This window comes from Bombus vancouverensis, chromosome 2, assembly GCF_051014615.1.
Source record: "Bombus vancouverensis nearcticus chromosome 2, iyBomVanc1_principal, whole genome shotgun sequence".
Classification (NCBI taxonomy): Eukaryota; Metazoa; Arthropoda; class Insecta; order Hymenoptera; family Apidae; genus Bombus; species Bombus vancouverensis.
This window is the reverse complement of record NC_134912.1, coordinates 6,063,198-6,083,093: the sequence shown is the minus strand read 5'-3', so window position 1 is coordinate 6,083,093 and position 19,896 is coordinate 6,063,198. Positions and strand designations below refer to the sequence as shown.

The following is a 19,896-nucleotide window of genomic DNA, read 5'->3' as shown; positions in this document are numbered from 1 at the left end:
AGATTCATCAATGAGAGCGAAAAGATCTGCAAGATTTCTACGAGATCTCCCTATAAGATCTATAAGATCTAGAAAATATCCAAAATCTAATGAGGATAAAAATAAAAATAAAATCTACAATATCCGTAATATCTAATGGAAATGTACGGTAAATTTCTGAAATAGCAGTCAATTCCTTCTATTTTTTACAAAGAAAGCTTTCGCTTCCATTACAATCATTCAGTATCTTCAAACTAAAAAAAAACTCTCAAACTCTTCAAAAAATGAATAAAGATAGAACGCAATCTCTTTTTCACTTTAATCGACACTCATCCACGCAAATAGACATGGAAATAGACAAAGAATACCGAGTCGCAGTATTACATGAACACTCGTACGAACAAGATGTCGTCATATCTATCTGAGCCACGAAAATACAGAATGTGTCAATAAGAAGTATGTACTATCTAAAATAACTTGTTGCCTATTGGTTTTATCCAAAAACGTTTTAAATAAATTATGTTACATTTCAAGGGACTCATCGGATGGACGCAATGTTATTCTTTTATATCTTATATTTTCTGAGATATCAGCCTGATCTTGAGTCCTTAAAACGACAGCGTATATTTTTTCTAGTATTAGTCGATCCAGTTGGACATTCTTTATAAGAAGGTTTTAACCTATTTCTGTCCTTTCCATTAGTTTGGCATATAGTTTAACTTCAATTTGTCAAATTTAACGTATAAAAAACAAAGGCAACGTGAACACAAGAATGCCGCCTCTCGTCTTTCCTTGTCCCTCATGCATTGAATTTGACAAATTAAAGTTAAAATATCTGCTAAACTAATGGCTTTTCCGTATAAATAGGTTAATACTTTTCTGTAGAGAATGTTACCTTACCATCTAGATATCTCAGAAAATCTAAAATATTAGAAAATAACATTGCATCCGTCCGATAAATTCCTTCAAATTCAACGTAACTCATCTAAGACGTTATTCGAGAAAATCGCTTATGTAACGAATTATTTTACATAATATTTCATATCGACTCATCCTGTGTATTCTAAACTTTCATCATCTTCTATTTGTCTCATCCCTTTCTTCCCTATTGACGCTGTATAAACTGTTTCGAAATTCGCTAGAAATACCGAAACACCGGAGAAACTCCGAAAAAATCGGATCCCAGACGTCCGATCTCGGTCTTAACCGTCGTTGAACGCTTAGTGAGTACTTACTTCCGACAGAGATTATCCAGTCTCAACCCGAAATCGTTACAGTCGCCGATCCTTCAGCCGCTGATTATTCCGTGCTCTAAACTTCGCGCTAGTGGCGGCTTGTCTGGACGTCTCTCTATCGTTTTTTCTCTTTCTGCTATACCCGATGTTCTCCCTTTTCCCGGGCGCACGGCGTTCGCGGAGGATCCCCCGGAGCGTCGAGTTTTAATTACACATATTTTTTGTGCGAGCCGCTCTTGAGGCTCGCGGTATGCGCCAGAAGGGCCCTACACGACGGCGACGAGAATATTCTGAATTTTGACGGACGCTCGACGCTTCTGGCATTGCCATCTCGACGCCGAGCGACCGCGAAATCTCGTTTCCCGCTCGTCGCAAAAAACCATTGGCCCGCATACCTCTTACCCCTCCCCAACATCCTTCTCCTCGTCAAATGTAAGTTCTTTCGGCAAGTGCGAACATTCCAGCAACCGTAAATCGTTGTGTCGACGTTTATAATTTGCGATTTGGATGTTACATTGGATCGTGGTTTTACGTTAAACAGAGTTGTATTTTAATTCTTTCGTCGTGGTACCGTTGGAAGTGCAAAGTGTTATTTTAACAGGTGAAAAAAATCTGCGTATAGAAATTTGTTTACATATGTTGTATAGTTGGTTATGCTGTAAGAAATGTGCATATATAAACGATTTCATGTTATAGAAAACGTCTACTTATCCTGGATGTGTATATATGTTAACAAATGACAGTGCGATATATAATGGCATATATGAGTGTAATTTGTATATGAGCTTCGCGTCGTTATAAAATTAAAAAGATTTTAAGGAAATTCTTGACGATGGAGTACCAACGAGAGAACCCCAGTGGCTGATACACGCCGATTTTCATGAAGTTTTGCACAGATGTTCATTAGGCCTACCTAAGAAATTAGCCTTAATTCTCTCATGTCCGTTTTTTACTTTAATGGAGAAATCAACCATCATATCCGAGCCGACACTTTTATGTAAGTGCTTATAAATCGTAAACGATAAAATATATAAAAAAAAAGTTAAAATAAAAGTTATACCGTGTCTTGACACCTATAAAACTGTACGAAAAATTTTTTGAAGAAATCACTTTACGAAAATTATATTAAAAAATGATTTCTTCAAAACCATTAATAAGTTGATACTTATTATGTTATACCGTATTTTGAGACATAAATAAAATGACTTAACGAAATCGTTCTTTTTATGTAATTTTCCTAAGAAAATGATTTCTTCCCAAAAATTTTTGCACAGATTTATTTGTAGAGTCTCTAACTGTAATTCATTAATTATAATCTTTTGTAATTTTTGAAATTAGTAATGCAAAATAGATATTATGTCAAAAATATATTCTTTTCTTTCGCTTTCCGTTGAACGTGCTGTACAATAACCATGTTTCGAGAAAGAAACGAAAGATATCCTCGTTATACAGAAGCCGCGATTAACAATAATCTTCGTGCCTTCAGCATATTTTTAAAGGAATTAGTTAACAACCGCAATTAAGGAGTACACATGAGATGTGTTTGCAGTCTAAATGAAAAAAAAAGAACTATATTGCGTGTGGTTTATTCGCTGCACAGCTGGAGCATGCTATATATTACGAGGTTATCATAAGTAATGTTTGCAACTCCCTTCAGTAATAAAGCAACGTATAGAGACTCGTACATTCGCGTACTTTAAATTACTCCTGCTGCAATGTTCCACTTATTGCAATACACAGAAAGACAAGAATCGAGGTTTTGATCATAAAGTCGTAGGTGTATTTCGTGTTCATGAAGAATTAAACGAAGTGTCTATATGGATTAAAAATGCTCTTGTTGCAGTGTTCCACTTATTACAGTACAAAAAGAAGGTTCTGATCATAAAGTCCACGAAATTAAATGAAACACTTATGTACGTTTGGAGAGATTCGTTTTAACACACATATATGAATAACACAAGGAGATAATTTAAATAATCAGTATTATTTAAACATGAAACTTTATCTAATATATCATAGGTATAAATATATATATATATATATATTTATTTGTGCGTTTAAATTTTATAAATAGGAATTCTCGAAATATTCGGTATTTTCGTAATTCATATGCAAGTTTCATCAGTCAATACTAAATAATCTATAGTTACATTGTGTGTAGAGTAAAAATGAAGAGAGCGAATAAAACTATCTTCCAGGGACATTTTCGTACAAACGTTTTGATTTAAACATCCGTAACACGCGATCCTCCTATTTTCACTCAAATTTTCTATGTGGAAGATATTTTTTTCAAAACCGGTAGCGAACTTTTATCTAGACCAACAAATCCTCAATTGTTGAAATCGGGATCGGCGATCATGAGAAAAGGAAAATGTACAAATCTTATTGATTTTTATGTTCCCACGCTGAACCCGACAGTCTTTTATTTATGGCCTATCGAATTTTGAATTTCGACCGGTGAGCCGGACTTCCGACATCGCCATTTCGATCACGAACAACCGTGAAACCCTGTTTCCGGTGAGCTAACAGTTTCGTGTGTCGCGAAAATATTGAACACCATTCATTTGTCAAAACTTTCTTCAGGTACATGTGTTAACCTCGAACGTATAGCTGCAATACCATATTTTCATGATTTTGTTCGATATCGTGGATTAATTCCGCATGATTAAAATGAATTAAAATGAATTTAATTTAAGCAAGTATTTATTACATCTCCATCCGCACATATCAACGTTTTCTGATATAATGCGTAATATAAGTTTAATAATATTTCAACGGTTCATAAAATATGCAGAAGGAAAAGAACCATAACGCTATTCGGATAGTCGAGTCGTTCTCCTGGTTCTGTTGCACTTGCATCCCCCTTTCTCGTGCTTTGCCCTTTACTTCCTCTTCTTAAAAGTTCCCCTCTCGTAGATGAATTTGATTTAATAACTTACTGTTTAGTTTGAAGAAATAATTCAATAAAATTTAACGTGAAATTGCTAATTTGACACAACTTTGCTAACCTTCTAAATGCTAAAATCTAAATAGATAACTTCAAGCGTAAATAATTGCGTACATATACATATTGTTCATTAGAAATCTAAATAGATAACTTCAAGCGTAAATAACTGTGTACATATACATATTGTTGACAAATCCAACGAAACGTTAAACATCCTACACATCTTATATACATCCATTCGACAGTACATTCACAATCAGTTAAATCTAATTTCCTACTACAGTTATTACATCCAACATGAACCTTTGCTCTATTTACTATACCCTTTCATTCGGTATATTCCGATCTTGCAATAAGATAGAAAACGGAACAGGACTGGACAAAAGGCAAAATTCAGTGTCGGAACGCAGCTTTTCAAGCAGAGCTTACGGAAATTCCGAGGAGGAAACTTTACAAACTACAATGACAATTATTAAATTTCACAGTGCAGCAGATTTACGTGCAAACTATTTTTAACGCTATTACAACAAATACAGATCTTTTACGTTTTATCTCCTGCTTGCTATGTGTATCTTTTTATTCAACGTGTTTCGATCTTGCGATAAGATACAAGATGGAACGAGACTAGACAAAAGGTAAAATTCAGTGTCGGGGCACAGCTCTGCGAGCACGGCTCACGGAAATTTCGAGGAGGTAACTGCACCGTTGAAATGTTTCTGGTTGAAAAGCGCGCACGAGCGCTACGCCATTCCTCCACCTTTCGAAACATTTTCAATTTACGCCACAATTTACAGAGACGTCTTTTACACGGATGCGGTGTATTTCGAGGCGCGGCCCGATATCCTGACTCTATCATTCGGACGTCCGGACGACGCCAACAAATAGTCATGAAATTCTATTTCCAACGTCGCGTCGTCGTCAGGTTAATACGACATTCTGTAACCACGAGCGCAATTCCGATGAAACTGATTCGAAAGAAAGATACAAACAGCTCCCCCCACCGTGATCGTCATTCGATTTTTTGATTTCGATTTTTCGACAAGAGTCCCCTTGCACGATAATTGAATATCTCAGAAATCAAGTTGATTAATTGTACGTTTAGTAAATTTTTCATTTTCGTTATCCAGTTACGCAATTAATATTCAGCGTAGAAGAAACACCTATCACTTATGTTTGTAAGTTTATTTATCTCAACGTGGTGTAAATGACAGTAAATTCCAAAAAGAACTAGGAAATTATTTATAGAATATCAGTACTTTTCTATATTTTTCAATTTATGGAGTTAGTCAATGTTGCTTCTCAACGACTCTTTTCACAATCTAAGGATATTAGTATAGCTACCGCAAAGTACCTATCTATTTTACAGGCTATATATCGTAAGTCTTACATTTATGGTGTAAGATCAATTTAAGTTTAAGACAGTTGATTGTATCGAAAAGCTACAATGTACGGATAATAAAATAAATATACTCTATGTGTGTGTGTGTGTGCATATTATTTTATATTATTATTATGTTATACGTATATTATATATATATATATATATATATATATATATATATATATATATATATATATATATATATGTATGTATGTATAGTAATATTAGTGAATCATCAAGTGACAAATTGTAGCTACTTGTTATACAAACACTTTACTATTTTATAATTTTTCCTGTATTTTCTAAAGTTCATTTGTAGAATTTTCCACACTGTATGAGCAAACTTGTTATGCAAAATATTCGTATAAAAGGCGTTAGTCGGATTATTATTATTGTATTATTATATTACATATTGTAACCATAATGTAAAAGGTTACTAAAGATTTTGTTTTGCCTTCCATTTTATGTTGAGAAAGGTACTGAGATTTTATTTAAAAAAGTAATATCTAACAAACGTCATTGATCAGATCGACACATTTCGAAGCGAATTTAATAAAACTTCAAAATACCGTTCAATGTCATTCGATATGGAGAAAACCGGAACAGTATTCTTACGCCTTCCACTAAACGAGATACTAGTCCGAAGAATTGCCTATTTTCATGCGGAATATTCTGAAACCTCTTAAATCCATTAGAAGGAACAACAAGAAAGAGCAAACACGATCAAACTCATTACTAAATCCAGCGAATTCCCTGGGACCCGGCTAACGATAAAAACCAACGAGACCATCATTTCTAACTTCTTCATTTTACGAGGGTCGCGATCGAACCGCAAACAGTACGAACGAAAAATTAAATAAACGTCTCGCGATTATTGCAAAGGAGCACGCGGCTGAATCTACCACGTTTCCATTGTTCGTGCAAATATCGAAGGCTAAAAGTTGAAAGCAGGTGGAAAATGGCAGAGGGAACAGATAGAATCTATTGAGCCGTTCGTTTTACCGATGGGAGCCACCGATCGCTGAAAAAAATAATGTCGTTACGATGGTATACGGTTGTTGGCATGTACCCGTGGCCGAATTATCATTATTGTGAGCGACGCTGTTTGAACATGCCGTATCAATTTGTATCGACGATGTTTACTTCTATCGTTGCTCGCGATCGATCACTGCACATAGACGTATAGATACATATAGGGTGCGTCCGAAAGTTATGTACACGAGATGATTGTCGATAAAAAGATAAGAAGGAAATGTAGAATAGAGTTTTCTCATATGATGCTCTGTTCTAAAGGAAATCGAGTTTGGAAATTCGTCGAGTATACTTGAACTTGGCAAATTACCGAGTGGATATGATCCGACAATTAGTAACAATAAACAAACGATAGGAGGTTATTCAATATGCGCGAAAATGAGGCGAAAATGTGCAATTCAGTTTTTCCGTTCAATGCTTCATTTTCAAGAAAAATGGAGTTTGAACATGTTTATTTAGGAATTGGCAGGCCTACGAGAAATTTCGAAATTTATTTTTTTGGAAATAAAGCGTCTTATGAACAAACTTCATTCTATATTTTTGACTTATTTTCACACGTAGAATCACCTCTTGTCAATTATTTACTCCCGTGTACGAAATTAACCATGTTCAAGTATACACGATACATTTTCATACTCGAGTTTCTCAAAAAAACGAAACATCGTATGACAAAATTCTATTCTATATTTTCTTCGTACTTTTACATAATTCACCTTATGTCCGCTCGTGTATTACTTTCGAACACATACCCCTCGTACAAAATTGAACAGACATACATGTAAATACACGTACTTATATATGGAAGAGGGGAAGAGCAATAGGGTGGGGCAAGGGAAACGCATCGACCATTTTCTGTCAAACGATTCGGCGAAACTGTCAGTTTTTTCGACTCGCGTGGACCGTCCAAATTCACGTGATGCTCGTGACAATCGCGAAGAATTATCGGCTTCGCGGTATCAAAACTCGAAATCGCCATGGAAGTCGCAAGATTCCACAAATACTACAGATCCTATAATTCTGGTCCTCAATGGCTGGTCCGTAGACATTTATGCGTATCTTTTTTGTCGAAAGTCGCATTGGCGAATAATAAAGTGGAGTGACATAAAATACGAGAGAGATAACCCCGTTTCAGATGAAAATGATTCTTTTTGGTTTCAGTTATACCAGTATCTGCTGGCGGATACTAAGCTGAGGCTCATGTTTAATTTGGGTCCGCAATGCGGGATCGTTACGTTCGTTACCTTGCTCATGATGTTCATCGTCATTGTCTGTTCACTTGTGGTGAGTCAGATTTTTGCTCATTTTTATGACAACGGTTCTTTTCGCGAGACAATCGGACAAAAAATTTAATACGTTGACTGCCAGCCACAACATTGGAATACTGTCAGTTATTTCAGCAGGATAATGTTACATTGTTGTATGGTAATACATTATTAGATCGTTATATTAATAATAATGTAACGCATTGTTATATTGTACTATACGACGTATGACACAAAAGAAACAAGACTGCGCCTGTAACTATTTTTATTAAACAAATTCAGAAGATTAACTAGGATCATCTTCGAAGTAGTTCCCTTTCGAGTTGAGACACAACCACATATGATTGTCCCAGCGTTTAAGACAATTCAGTTCGAGACAATTCCGTTGAAAATCCCTTCCGTTGCTTTCGCTTTCGCATTTTCTAACGACAAAAACTGGGTTAATTTGATGAAGTCGTTCAAAGGCACGAACTCGAGACATACAATCTTTATCGTAAGGCTTGGTCAATAATTGAAAAGATGTTGTTGAAAATTTTTCCAGCTTAGCAAAAAAACTTAATATTTATCTGCTGTTCGCTTTTTCTGTCCAACATTTTTCGACCGAGCGGAAAACACCATAATTGAAGACGCATCCATTTGTATCGATTGTGAGTGTAACGATCGAGCTAATCTTGGCAACACTGTCGCTACACAAAACATCTTTGATAGTCGTTCCTTTATCTTTCCCCTGCCACGCTTCATCCCCGAGCTATAAGTGCAGTCCAGTGCTTTTTGTGTCGCACCTCACAATATTGTTATGGTAATATTTGAAAGTATTACAAATTTTACGAATATGTTTCTTTAGCTTAAGCTCTTTAATTAATTCCGAGATTAATCTACATGACGTCACTAACAAGTATAATGTCAGTCGCCGATGACCTCCGTGGCACTCGACGTGTTAATATTATAACGACCGACGACGCCACACTACGCGTCATATGAGTTTAACTGTCAGTGTTAACTACTATAAAATTATACAAGTATATTTATTTATTTATAGACCTTAAAATTTTGTATGATATTAATCTTTTAACTTTTCAACCGTTCCAAGTTATTGAATTTTTTCTACAAACGTAACATAACAAATGTAAAACATAAAATGTATATATTTACATATTTTATACATTCTCCACGTGAAAGTTATACACGAACCTGAGTCGTTAGTGGCCTTAATAACGTAACGTGATGTATAAGAGCAAGTGTTCCGCAAAAATGTATCTAAGATGAACATATAAAAATATACGATATTATTTATGAATCTTAACTTTTCTCATTTTTATATTTATTATATTATTAAACTTTTAAGTCTAACTACCTGAAGATATATTTACAAAACTATTTTGTAACTATCTGACAAGTTAACCGTGTTGTCGAGTTAACATTGTTAAAAATGAAAAGAGCCAAAAGCTGTAAATGGATTAAGATTGTATTTTATGACAACGTATCTTGCAGGTTAGCTCGTGATTTAACGCCTCGTTGCATTACAATTGTTCTGTTAAATCGTGGTCGGTTAATTCGTCTGGATGAACGGAAGGCAGACGGATCGATAACAGTCGAGAAAGTATCGTAATATCGTCGACAAGATGTCTCGCAATTACGAGTGTTCGTTTGCATCGTTTCCTCTTTTCTTCCTCTTTCTCTCTCTCTCTCTCTCTCTCTCTCTCTCTCTCTCTCTTCCTTTCTTTCTCATTCTTTCTCTGCGGTGTTCTGATTAGCGGAAAGATCGAAAGTTTTTATCGGCGTTGAACGGCGAGAAAGGTTAATTTGATCAAGCACGAAGTTGTAAGCACGTCGAGCATGTTCGACTTTATTTAGCACACTTTCATATTGAGATTCGAAATATTCTTCATTTCTTTAAGCAGCATTCCAACTTAAACTTTTAAGAGATAAATTTCTGTTCAATAATTTCGTTAATGATCTCATTATTATAAACGTATCCCTATATTATTAAACGAAGATTAAAAATTTTACTTTATATTATTCTGTAACTTTAATGTCTTCTTAAATCTTATCGTGTTATATATTGTAATGTTACACGACAACAATAAATAACTCAATTATTGTAATCGTCAATTCCTAAAATAGGAAACTAAGATGATATCCTGACTTGATTATTTTAATTAAAATATCAAGCAATAATCTTTATATAGATCAGAGAGACGATAACAGAATGACATTCGATAAATGAAATATCATGTAACCTGAGAGATTACACATCTATGGTTGCTGCAAAAATAGAACTTTACAAATTGTAGAACAACTTTATCTTTTACAAATTTTCAAATTATAATATAAAAATCTGGAAATAGAATGTTTAGACGACGAATGATTTCGTCTTGACGAAATTAATTTGATGTTTAACTTTTGCGTGATTTATATATGTTACGAAAATACGACAGTCTTCCGATAGATCTAATAATATTCTACATATTTAAAGACACCAAGTTATTCATTTTCATGTATCGATCCCAGGCTGCAAAAGCGATCGTCTCGAATCAAAAAGTCTTCCTGGAATTACAAAAAGAAGCGGACAAGGTACGGCGAATAACAACATGTTGAATTCATTTTGAAACGAAGTGTCGCTATATAGGGCGTTTCATTTTTCGAAAAAATGTTTCAAATAAAACGGGACCGTCTTGTGATAAACACCAGATTTGTCTATATGGGTGGCATTTTTCGAGATCTCAGCATAACTTCTGTTTCCTTAAATGAAACTATAGAATTTTTTATACGTGTCTCGATTTAGTTTTTAGTCCTCTGTAAAGAAGTATCAAAGTACTTTTATCTGAAAATGCGTAGTTTAAAAGATGTTTCAATGTTAATTTCATCAAATTGAGAAAAAGAAACAAGGAAAACATAAACGCAAAAGCTTTGCGTTATCTTTTCTTGTCTTTCATACGATAAGTTTTACAAGATTAAATTTAAAATATCTTTTGAACTAAACACATTTCCACCCAATTACCTTGTACCTTCTTCTAAAGAATTACAAACTGCATCGAGTGGTGTACAAAAAAATGTATAGTTCTATTTAAAAAACACAAAAGATATATCGAAATTTCGAAAGAACGTCCAAATAGATAAGATTTGCGAGGATCATAAGATGCTTCCCTCGAAACAAGAGCTTTATTTGTATAATTAATAATGGTAAATTTATCGAGTATGCTTTATTTGAGATGCTTTTTAGAACAACGTATAATTCAGCAGATAGTTGCGTGAATTGATTAAAATGGGACCCAATCTATATACATATAATCGTGTTTAATTTACAGAAAATTCCGCGGAAGAAAAGCATGGCGGACATCAGACCGATCTACAATTGCATTCATAAGCACGTAAGTTTGTTTCGGGTCGGTGCATCATGCCGAAAGTGCATTTCGTTGTTTTGCCTTCGTATAGCTTCGAAGTGTTGGTCGGCACGCGGACAACAATACGTTTACGGTAAATGGTAAATTGCTTTCTGATTTCCAGCTGCAGCAGACCGATGTGTTCCAGGAGAAGACGAAGAAAATGGTAGGTTGTTCTACACTCGAATAAATTTCTCCCCTCTTTAGAGTTATGCGACTTAAGCCCTCTGTATTTCGGCAGCTCTGCAAGGAACGCCTGGAGTTGGAGATTCTGAGCAGCAGAATAAACTGTATCAACAAACTGTTGAAACCTGAGGTAAGACGTTTAAAAATCCGCCTGTTGCAGAACAAGACATGAAACAAGGCAAATCGTGTTTTGCTTACAAACAAAATACGATTTGTCAAATATAATAGTTACGAAAAATATTCGCACACTATTGTATTTATCATAACATTTACGAACTAATTAATTAGATTCAAGTGTATTAAATTTCGTATAATTCAATAGTAATTTCATATGAATACAAAAATTTGATGCCGTGAAAATGAAATGTAAAAGCTGAGGAAAAAAATGGGAGATAACAATGTGTGCCAATACTTTTTGTAGACACTGCGATACGAAATAATAATATTTAATACGTTAGTACGCATTTTGTCCAGTTTGTGCAAAGGAAAATGTATGTCACAAAGAAACGTAAATGCGAAAACATATAATATACCTTGTATTAGTTGCATCATATGAAATATCACATTTTTAATGAGTTGTGTTTTACTGAATTCTAAGGAATATTCGTTTATGTATATAAAAGCTAAACAATTAAAATTATATTCGAGATAAAAGCTTCTTAAGTTTCGAATGATTGTAAATTATAACTTTATAATTCGAGGTCTTTTGTTTCTTTCATTGTCGTATCAAATAATTAAATATGTGTAGTTTATTTTAACGGCTACTCACTTAATCTCAAAATACTTCTTTCTTCTGCTATTGATACGATACAATCTGTTTTATTCAAAAATAATTTATAATCTGAAAAATTTTATAAATATTCGCGGATATTATCTGAAAGAATTAAAATTTGATCTAAATTTCGCATTTTACTCTTAACACACCTTTATTCCATTTTTTTCCTTATCTTTTTTATCTTCTGTTCTTCTTGTTTAATTTACGAGGTAAAAAGTTGCTATTGGAATTTTCTAATTAATATTAAATATATGAGTCGAACGGGATATGTAATAGAGGGATGCTCTACGCTTATTATACGCTTATTAATATTTTAAGAAGAGAGTGCATGTAACCATTAGAAAATCGTGAAAATCTCGCAACTTCATAAAAGAGTATGAATTAATCGTTTAGATTACTTAGATACTTTTGATGTGAAATTTTTTATATAATTTTCTTACGAAATTTGAATCTATCTAAAAGAGTCATTAACAATTCAAAAAATAGGATGGGATTCCTGCTATCTATTCTTCATGTACGTAGACATTGTTAATTAAATGAAAGATTCACCATTTCATTACTTCAAAGTAGTTTGATATTCATTCACGCCGCGACTGGAACGTGTGAAATCACCTATCGACTTAATAACGTATAGCTGCAGGTTGAATAGAACATATATCGTTTAATTAGCATTTAATTCCTATAATTAACATTCAATGTTCTCTTTTGACGTTTGAATATTTTGCTATCAGACAAGTACTATTATTGATTCCATATAATGGTATAAGTATTACCATGTTATGATAAATAAATTTACTGTAATATTACAAGAATATAAAAATAAAAAGGTAACTATAAAAAGTATATGCAAAAGGTAGATATAAAACGAGTTTAAGGCATAATATTAATTAAGCAAGCAACAGGCAGGATACTTGGGAAAAAGTACTTACATCCTTATGCGTATAGATGTAACAGAAAGACAAATTTATTTAATGCTAACGATTGATATTAAATATCACGTGCAATATAGTGTCTTTAGGTTATATACCAGCAAAATAATTTAGTAAAATGATGGCATATTTGAGTAAAGCAGCAGTGAAACGTCAAATTCTATTCTTTTCTTCGCTTTATGAACAATTCGCTACTAAAAGATTCACAAGTTCCCTGGGTCATCAGTTGGTTATATATGATAGTCAGCGAAACTGAAACTTCCATCGAACAAATAGAGATATTCTTTGCAAAAATTGTTCAAATAAAATGGATACGAGTAAAGACGAAACTGTCAAAAAATTCAGTACAAGTGGAATTTTCCTCCGATTAAATTTGCCAACGTAATTTTCCTACTCTTCCAGTTTAAAGCTCTGCCAAAACGCTTACTTACCGCTGGGCACGGACCGTGTTGAAAAGTCGAGTAAAATTTCAAAAAAATGTACCCACTCTTATTCCGACCGGGCGAGTAATTATTAAACCCAGTTGGTTCATAAAATTCTATTTTACGTGTTTTACAAACGTCTCGTACGGTCGCTAAACTTCGAACTTTACAAAGAATATCGCACCACTGTGACTTTCAAGTGTAGCCAGAGAAGCGCTAACAACCACATACCCGAAACCAATTGACCGACGCAAAAATAGAATCAAACTCGCCTTTCAACCTATATCTCGAACTTTCGTGGCCCCACGAATTTCCTTTACGATCTGTCTTTCCCTTAAACGATTGAACGTGTTACGAGACTTCTCGAGGAAACACAAAATCGAACGAACGGAGAAAAGCTTCTGATCACACGTCAGAATGTACAAAAATTATGAATAGTCCGACTATAGACAAAAGCAATATCTTGTTATACATACAATTATTAAAAATAGATCCAACAGATTAGAGGAAATAGAAATTTTTCAAAATTCTTTAGAGGAAAGTTTCCGAATCGGCTTTGTAAAGAAATTCTTTGCTATGTTTTAAAAAAGAATTTTCTAGCTGAACTATGATAAGTCATTCTTAAAATACATAGAACGTTTCTAGGTTTTAACGAACCTCCTAGAATTTTTCATCTTTTTTATGTCATATTTTATCGTCGAGATCTATACAGTAAGTTATTTTTCATTTGCTATCGTCATAACATAACCGATGATTCTAAAACCCCACAAAATTTGTACGTCAAATAGGTCAATATAATATATAGTTATATATATATATATATATATATATATATATATATATATATATAATACAATTATCACAAACAGTCTACTACTACTACTACTACTACTACTACTACTACTACTACTACTACTACTACTACTACTACTACTACTACTACTACTACTACTACTACTACTACTACTACTACTACTACTACTACTACTACTACTACTACTACTACTACTACTACTACTACTACTACTACTACTACTACTACTACTACTACTACTACTACTACTACTACTACTACTACTACTACTACTACTACTACTACTACTACTACTACTACTACTACTACTACTACTACTACTACTACTACTACTACTACTACTACTACTACTACTACTACTACTACTACTACTACTACTACTACTACTACTACTACTACTACTACTACTACTACTACTACTACTACTACTACTACTACTACTACTACTACTACTACTACTACTACTACTACTACTACTACTACTACTACTACTACTACTACTACTACTACTACTACTACTACTACTACTACTACTACTACTACTACTACTACTACTACTACTACTACTACTACTACTACTACTACTACTACTACTACTACTACTACTACTACTACTACTACTACTACTACTACTACTACTACTACTACTACTACTACTACTACTACTACTACTACTACTACTACTACTACTACTACTACTACTACTACTACTACTACTACTACTACTACTACTACTACTACTACTACTACTACTACTACTACTACTACTACTACTACTACTACTACTACTACTACTACTACTACTACTACTACTACTACTACTACTACTACTACTACTACTACTACTACTACTACTACTACTACTACTACTACTACTACTACTACTACTACTACTACTACTACTACTACTACTACTACTACTACTACTACTACTACTACTACTACTACTACTACTACTACTACTACTACTACTACTACTACTACTACTACTACTACTACTACTACTACTACTACTACTACTACTACTACTACTACTACTACTACTACTACTACTACTACTACTACTACTACTACTACTACTACTACTACTACTACTACTACTACTACTACTACTACTACTACTACTACTACTACTACTACTACTACTACTACTACTACTACTACTACTACTACTACTACTACTACTACTACTACTACTACTACTACTACTACTACTACTACTACTACTACTACTACTACTACTACTACTACTACTACTACTACTACTACTACTACTACTACTACTACTACTACTACTACTACTACTACTACTACTACTACTACTACTACTACTACTACTACTACTACTACTACTACTACTACTACTACTACTACTACTACTACTACTACTACTACTACTACTACTACTACTACTACTACTACTACTACTACTACTACTACTACTACTACTACTACTACTACTACTACTACTACTACTACTACTACTACTACTACTACTACTACTACTACTACTACTACTACTACTACTACTACTACTACTACTACTACTACTACTACTACTACTACTACTACTACTACTACTACTACTACTACTACTACTACTACTACTACTACTACTACTACTACTACTACTACTACTACTACTACTACTACTACTACTACTACTACTACTACTACTACTACTACTACTACTACTACTACTACTACTACTACTACTACTACTACTACTACTACTACTACTACTACTACTACTACTACTACTACTACTACTACTACTACTACTACTACTACTACTACTACTACTACTACTACTACTACTACTACTACTACTACTACTACTACTACTACTACTACTACTACTACTACTACTACTACTACTACTACTACTACTACTACTACTACTACTACTACTACTACTACTACTACTACTACTACTACTACTACTACTACTACTACTACTACTACTACTACTACTACTACTACTACTACTACTACTACTACTACTACTACTACTACTACTACTACTACTACTACTACTACTACTACTACTACTACTACTACTACTACTACTACTACTACTACTACTACTACTACTACTACTACTACTACTACTACTACTACTACTACTACTACTACTACTACTACTACTACTACTACTACTACTACTACTACTACTACTACTACTACTACTACTACTACTACTACTACTACTACTACTACTACTACTACTACTACTACTACTACTACTACTACTACTACTACTACTACTACTACTACTACTACTACTACTACTACTACTACTACTACTACTACTACTACTACTACTACTACTACTACTACTACTACTACTACTACTACTACTACTACTACTACTACTGCTACAAGGTACAACTATCTAAGTCGTTCGAAAGAGTTTGTAAAATTATTTTGTCTTCTTTACCCTTATTATTCTATAAAGTTTCCTTTATCAGCCGCTATTTATACAACTACTATAAGATACCAGCTAATTCAAGGAATTAATACAACTATCAAAAGAGCTCTTAGGATGTTCCTCGCGAATCTCCTTTTTCATTTAACTTCTCGAGCGTCGTACAATGGGATTCTCCTTGCAATTACGTCAGCTATCCTTTCATCACATTTTTAACAATACGATGGCCACGCTAATAGACAGAATATATCACGCAGATAAGACGTATGATGTTCATTCAGCGGTCGCGTGACAACTTAACTTCGCTATTCAAGCTCGGCAGGTCGCGCGTTCAACGGAATTCGTCGCAAGAAACGAACTTCGGCCACCGTGCAGGGGTTGTAGAAGGTTGGAAAAAGCAAGATCTCACGGCGCGATAATACGCTAGCCGTACGAACGAGCCTGTGCTTTTCAAAATTAGATTAAAACGATTAAAAGCTGCCCGTAGCCCAGCTGCGACCAAAAGGGACGAAATGCGATTTTCATCTTGTTAATTAGGACGAACTCGCGGAAATTCGCGCGGTTTCAGATATACATCGCGCGAACTTAAAGTATATCACGCCGACGGGCGTTAAAAGTGTCTGAAAACTTTTCTGTCCACGCCAGACAACAACGAGAACGACGATCGCGACGACGACGAGACGGGATTTAACGTTTACAGTTGCGTTTCATAAGACAGAAATTGTACAGGGAAAAATGTATTTTAAAGACATGAACATTCGCTGGAGTTTCTATTTATGACTGTGATTGAAGATTTAAAGAGAACGTATTAGAGTTGTATTAAAGTTGGATTTTTTGTTGCACATGAGATATATAGTATCTATAGATAGTACATATCTTATTCTATCTGCCAATTTCTTTTTCCTGTTTTTCTGTTTCCGATTTAACACAAGCGAAAGTCAACAATTGTTGTGAATTGTGAATTGTGGCTTTATTTTATTTTTAAAAAGAGAAACAGAAAATATGTCGAGGAGGATATTCAATTTCTGTATTGTATAAGTGATATACCTTAAAAATATTTTTTTTGCGTTTTAATAACTTTTATCAATTGAAATTTTTCTGCAGGCTCTATTATGCATTTATAGGGAATCTAAATTTAAATATGGAAAAGCGTATAGAATGAATATCCGCAATAAACTTCCTGTTATAGTATTTAAAGAGTGTAATGAATCTTCATTTAGGTTTCGCTTTTCTAGTTACGTGAAAGAATATGCTTTATCTTGTTAATTAAATTTATAGAAAAGCTGGATTAGTAAGATGCAAATGAAATATAAATAAAACGATCGGTGTAAAATATAGAAACTAAAATATAGGCAGCAATTTGTAATTTTGCATTAATTGAATTTGTTACGAAACTGGAATGAGATATAATTCGAATTAACAAAGTGAGTAATGAGAAACGTAAAACTTGAAAAACAGAGAAAACGTTAAAGAGTTTATTGAATTTAGGATTGTCCTTAATATCTTTGCATTAGTTAAATCTATAAATAAATTGAAATAACAAGATGTAAACTAAAAGCTAACAAGGTAGTCAATGTAGAGCGTAGACGTTAAAGGAGTTGGGGGAAGTTGGAAAAATGTTTCGAAGGAATATAATTGAGTTGCACGGAATATTGACAAGCAGCATTAGTCTTTTCTTGTTTATTCTTCACATTCTAAATTTACTTTCAGCAAAAGAAATAAAATCTCGAAACTTCAATTTCTACCCTGTAAGTCTTCGCAGAGAAGCTCCTCCACTGTTAGATAAAATCAAATTACCAAAAAAACCATTGCATTAATAAAATAATGTTATAAAATTCTATTGAATGATACAACTTCTTGAGAGGAAAATTTCATTCTATTTGTAAAAACTCGATCGCTGTTAAACGTAACGAAAGCGTGAATTTAACCCTCGCTTACCTGTCCTTACTTAATCTTTCGAATTTCAAAAGTTAATTCCTGGATAACAATTGTCTGAAAGGAAACAATAATAGTACTTTGAAAAATTTCTATTCCGGTTGGTAATTTCTTCAGAAGAATAAAAAAGAATATGATATGTTACATTATACGAAACTTCTGCCAAAATTAATAAACTCTAGCGAAGAAAAGCGATAACTAAAATTACCCATGCGAATTTCGTAATCGAAAGTACTGAAACTAAAATCGCTAAATAATTCAACTCGAAAGGATTAAATAAAAGCGATACCATGCCAAAAAGATTGTAGAAGACTCGTTAACTTGCTTCGTAGAAAGGAGAAAATTAAAATTATCTCTAGCTACCTAAAAATTCATTAATCCAGCTGCTATCGTTTCAAAAGAGATACTTCTGTTCAGAGAAATTCGCGTATGCATGTTTCAGGCGCAGACTGAATGGCGGCGGAGCAGGTTACGAAAAGTGTATTATCGTCCCATTAACTCGGCCGCGTCGAAGTAATAGCCGGCGGCGTAACAATGTAATTAAGCAAATACAAATGCGTCCAATAAAGAACGTACAAATTGCATCGACTTATTACGCGCAGACGCGTTATGAGTTTGCGATGCTCGTGCATGTACCAACGGTGAAAACTTTCGCCACGTCTGATCGCCACAAGGGGCATATTAAAGCTTCGTGCTTGTTTTATAAACAGTATAACATTCTTTTATGTGCATTTAACACGAATCCGAAACATTGAAAATTATCGTGAAACATCTATAAATTATGCATCTATCGAAGTATAATATTCCGATAAGAATAATTTTCGATTAGTTTTAGTAGTATTTAGAAGTATCATAATTTTCTAGCAGTGCCACGTTGACACTGCCGTTACTTGTAATTGTGAATAATAAAAATTCCAAATTGTATCGAAATTTGACTTTTTACGATTTAAAAATTGCAAATATAAAACGTGGATTTTATAATAAAATGTATATAGAACTATACATACATATATGTACATGTGAAGAGTCCATAGGCAAAAGGGGAAATGTCAAGTTCTAGTATTCCTTAGAAAAGGAAAATTCATTTTTCAATATATAATAGTCACAACTTCATATTTTCATGGATGTTATATACATATAAATGTATATATGTATAATATACATATATTCATAGACATTATATAGAAA

At 33.7% G+C, this 19,896-nt stretch overlaps 1 protein-coding gene across 1 annotated transcript; it reads left to right on the top strand.

Moving 5' to 3' along the window:
• Positions 1–7,548: 7,548 nt before the first annotated feature.
• Positions 7,549–19,225, top strand: LOC117161601 (uncharacterized). Its single transcript, XM_033343259.2, has 7 exons — positions 7,549–7,608; positions 7,733–7,834; positions 10,321–10,410; positions 11,145–11,207; positions 11,344–11,385; positions 11,461–11,535; positions 19,151–19,225. Exons 1-7 carry the CDS (start codon positions 7,549–7,551, stop codon positions 19,223–19,225), a joined length of 507 nt encoding a protein of 168 aa, XP_033199150.1.
• Positions 19,226–19,896: the final 671 nt, after the last annotated feature.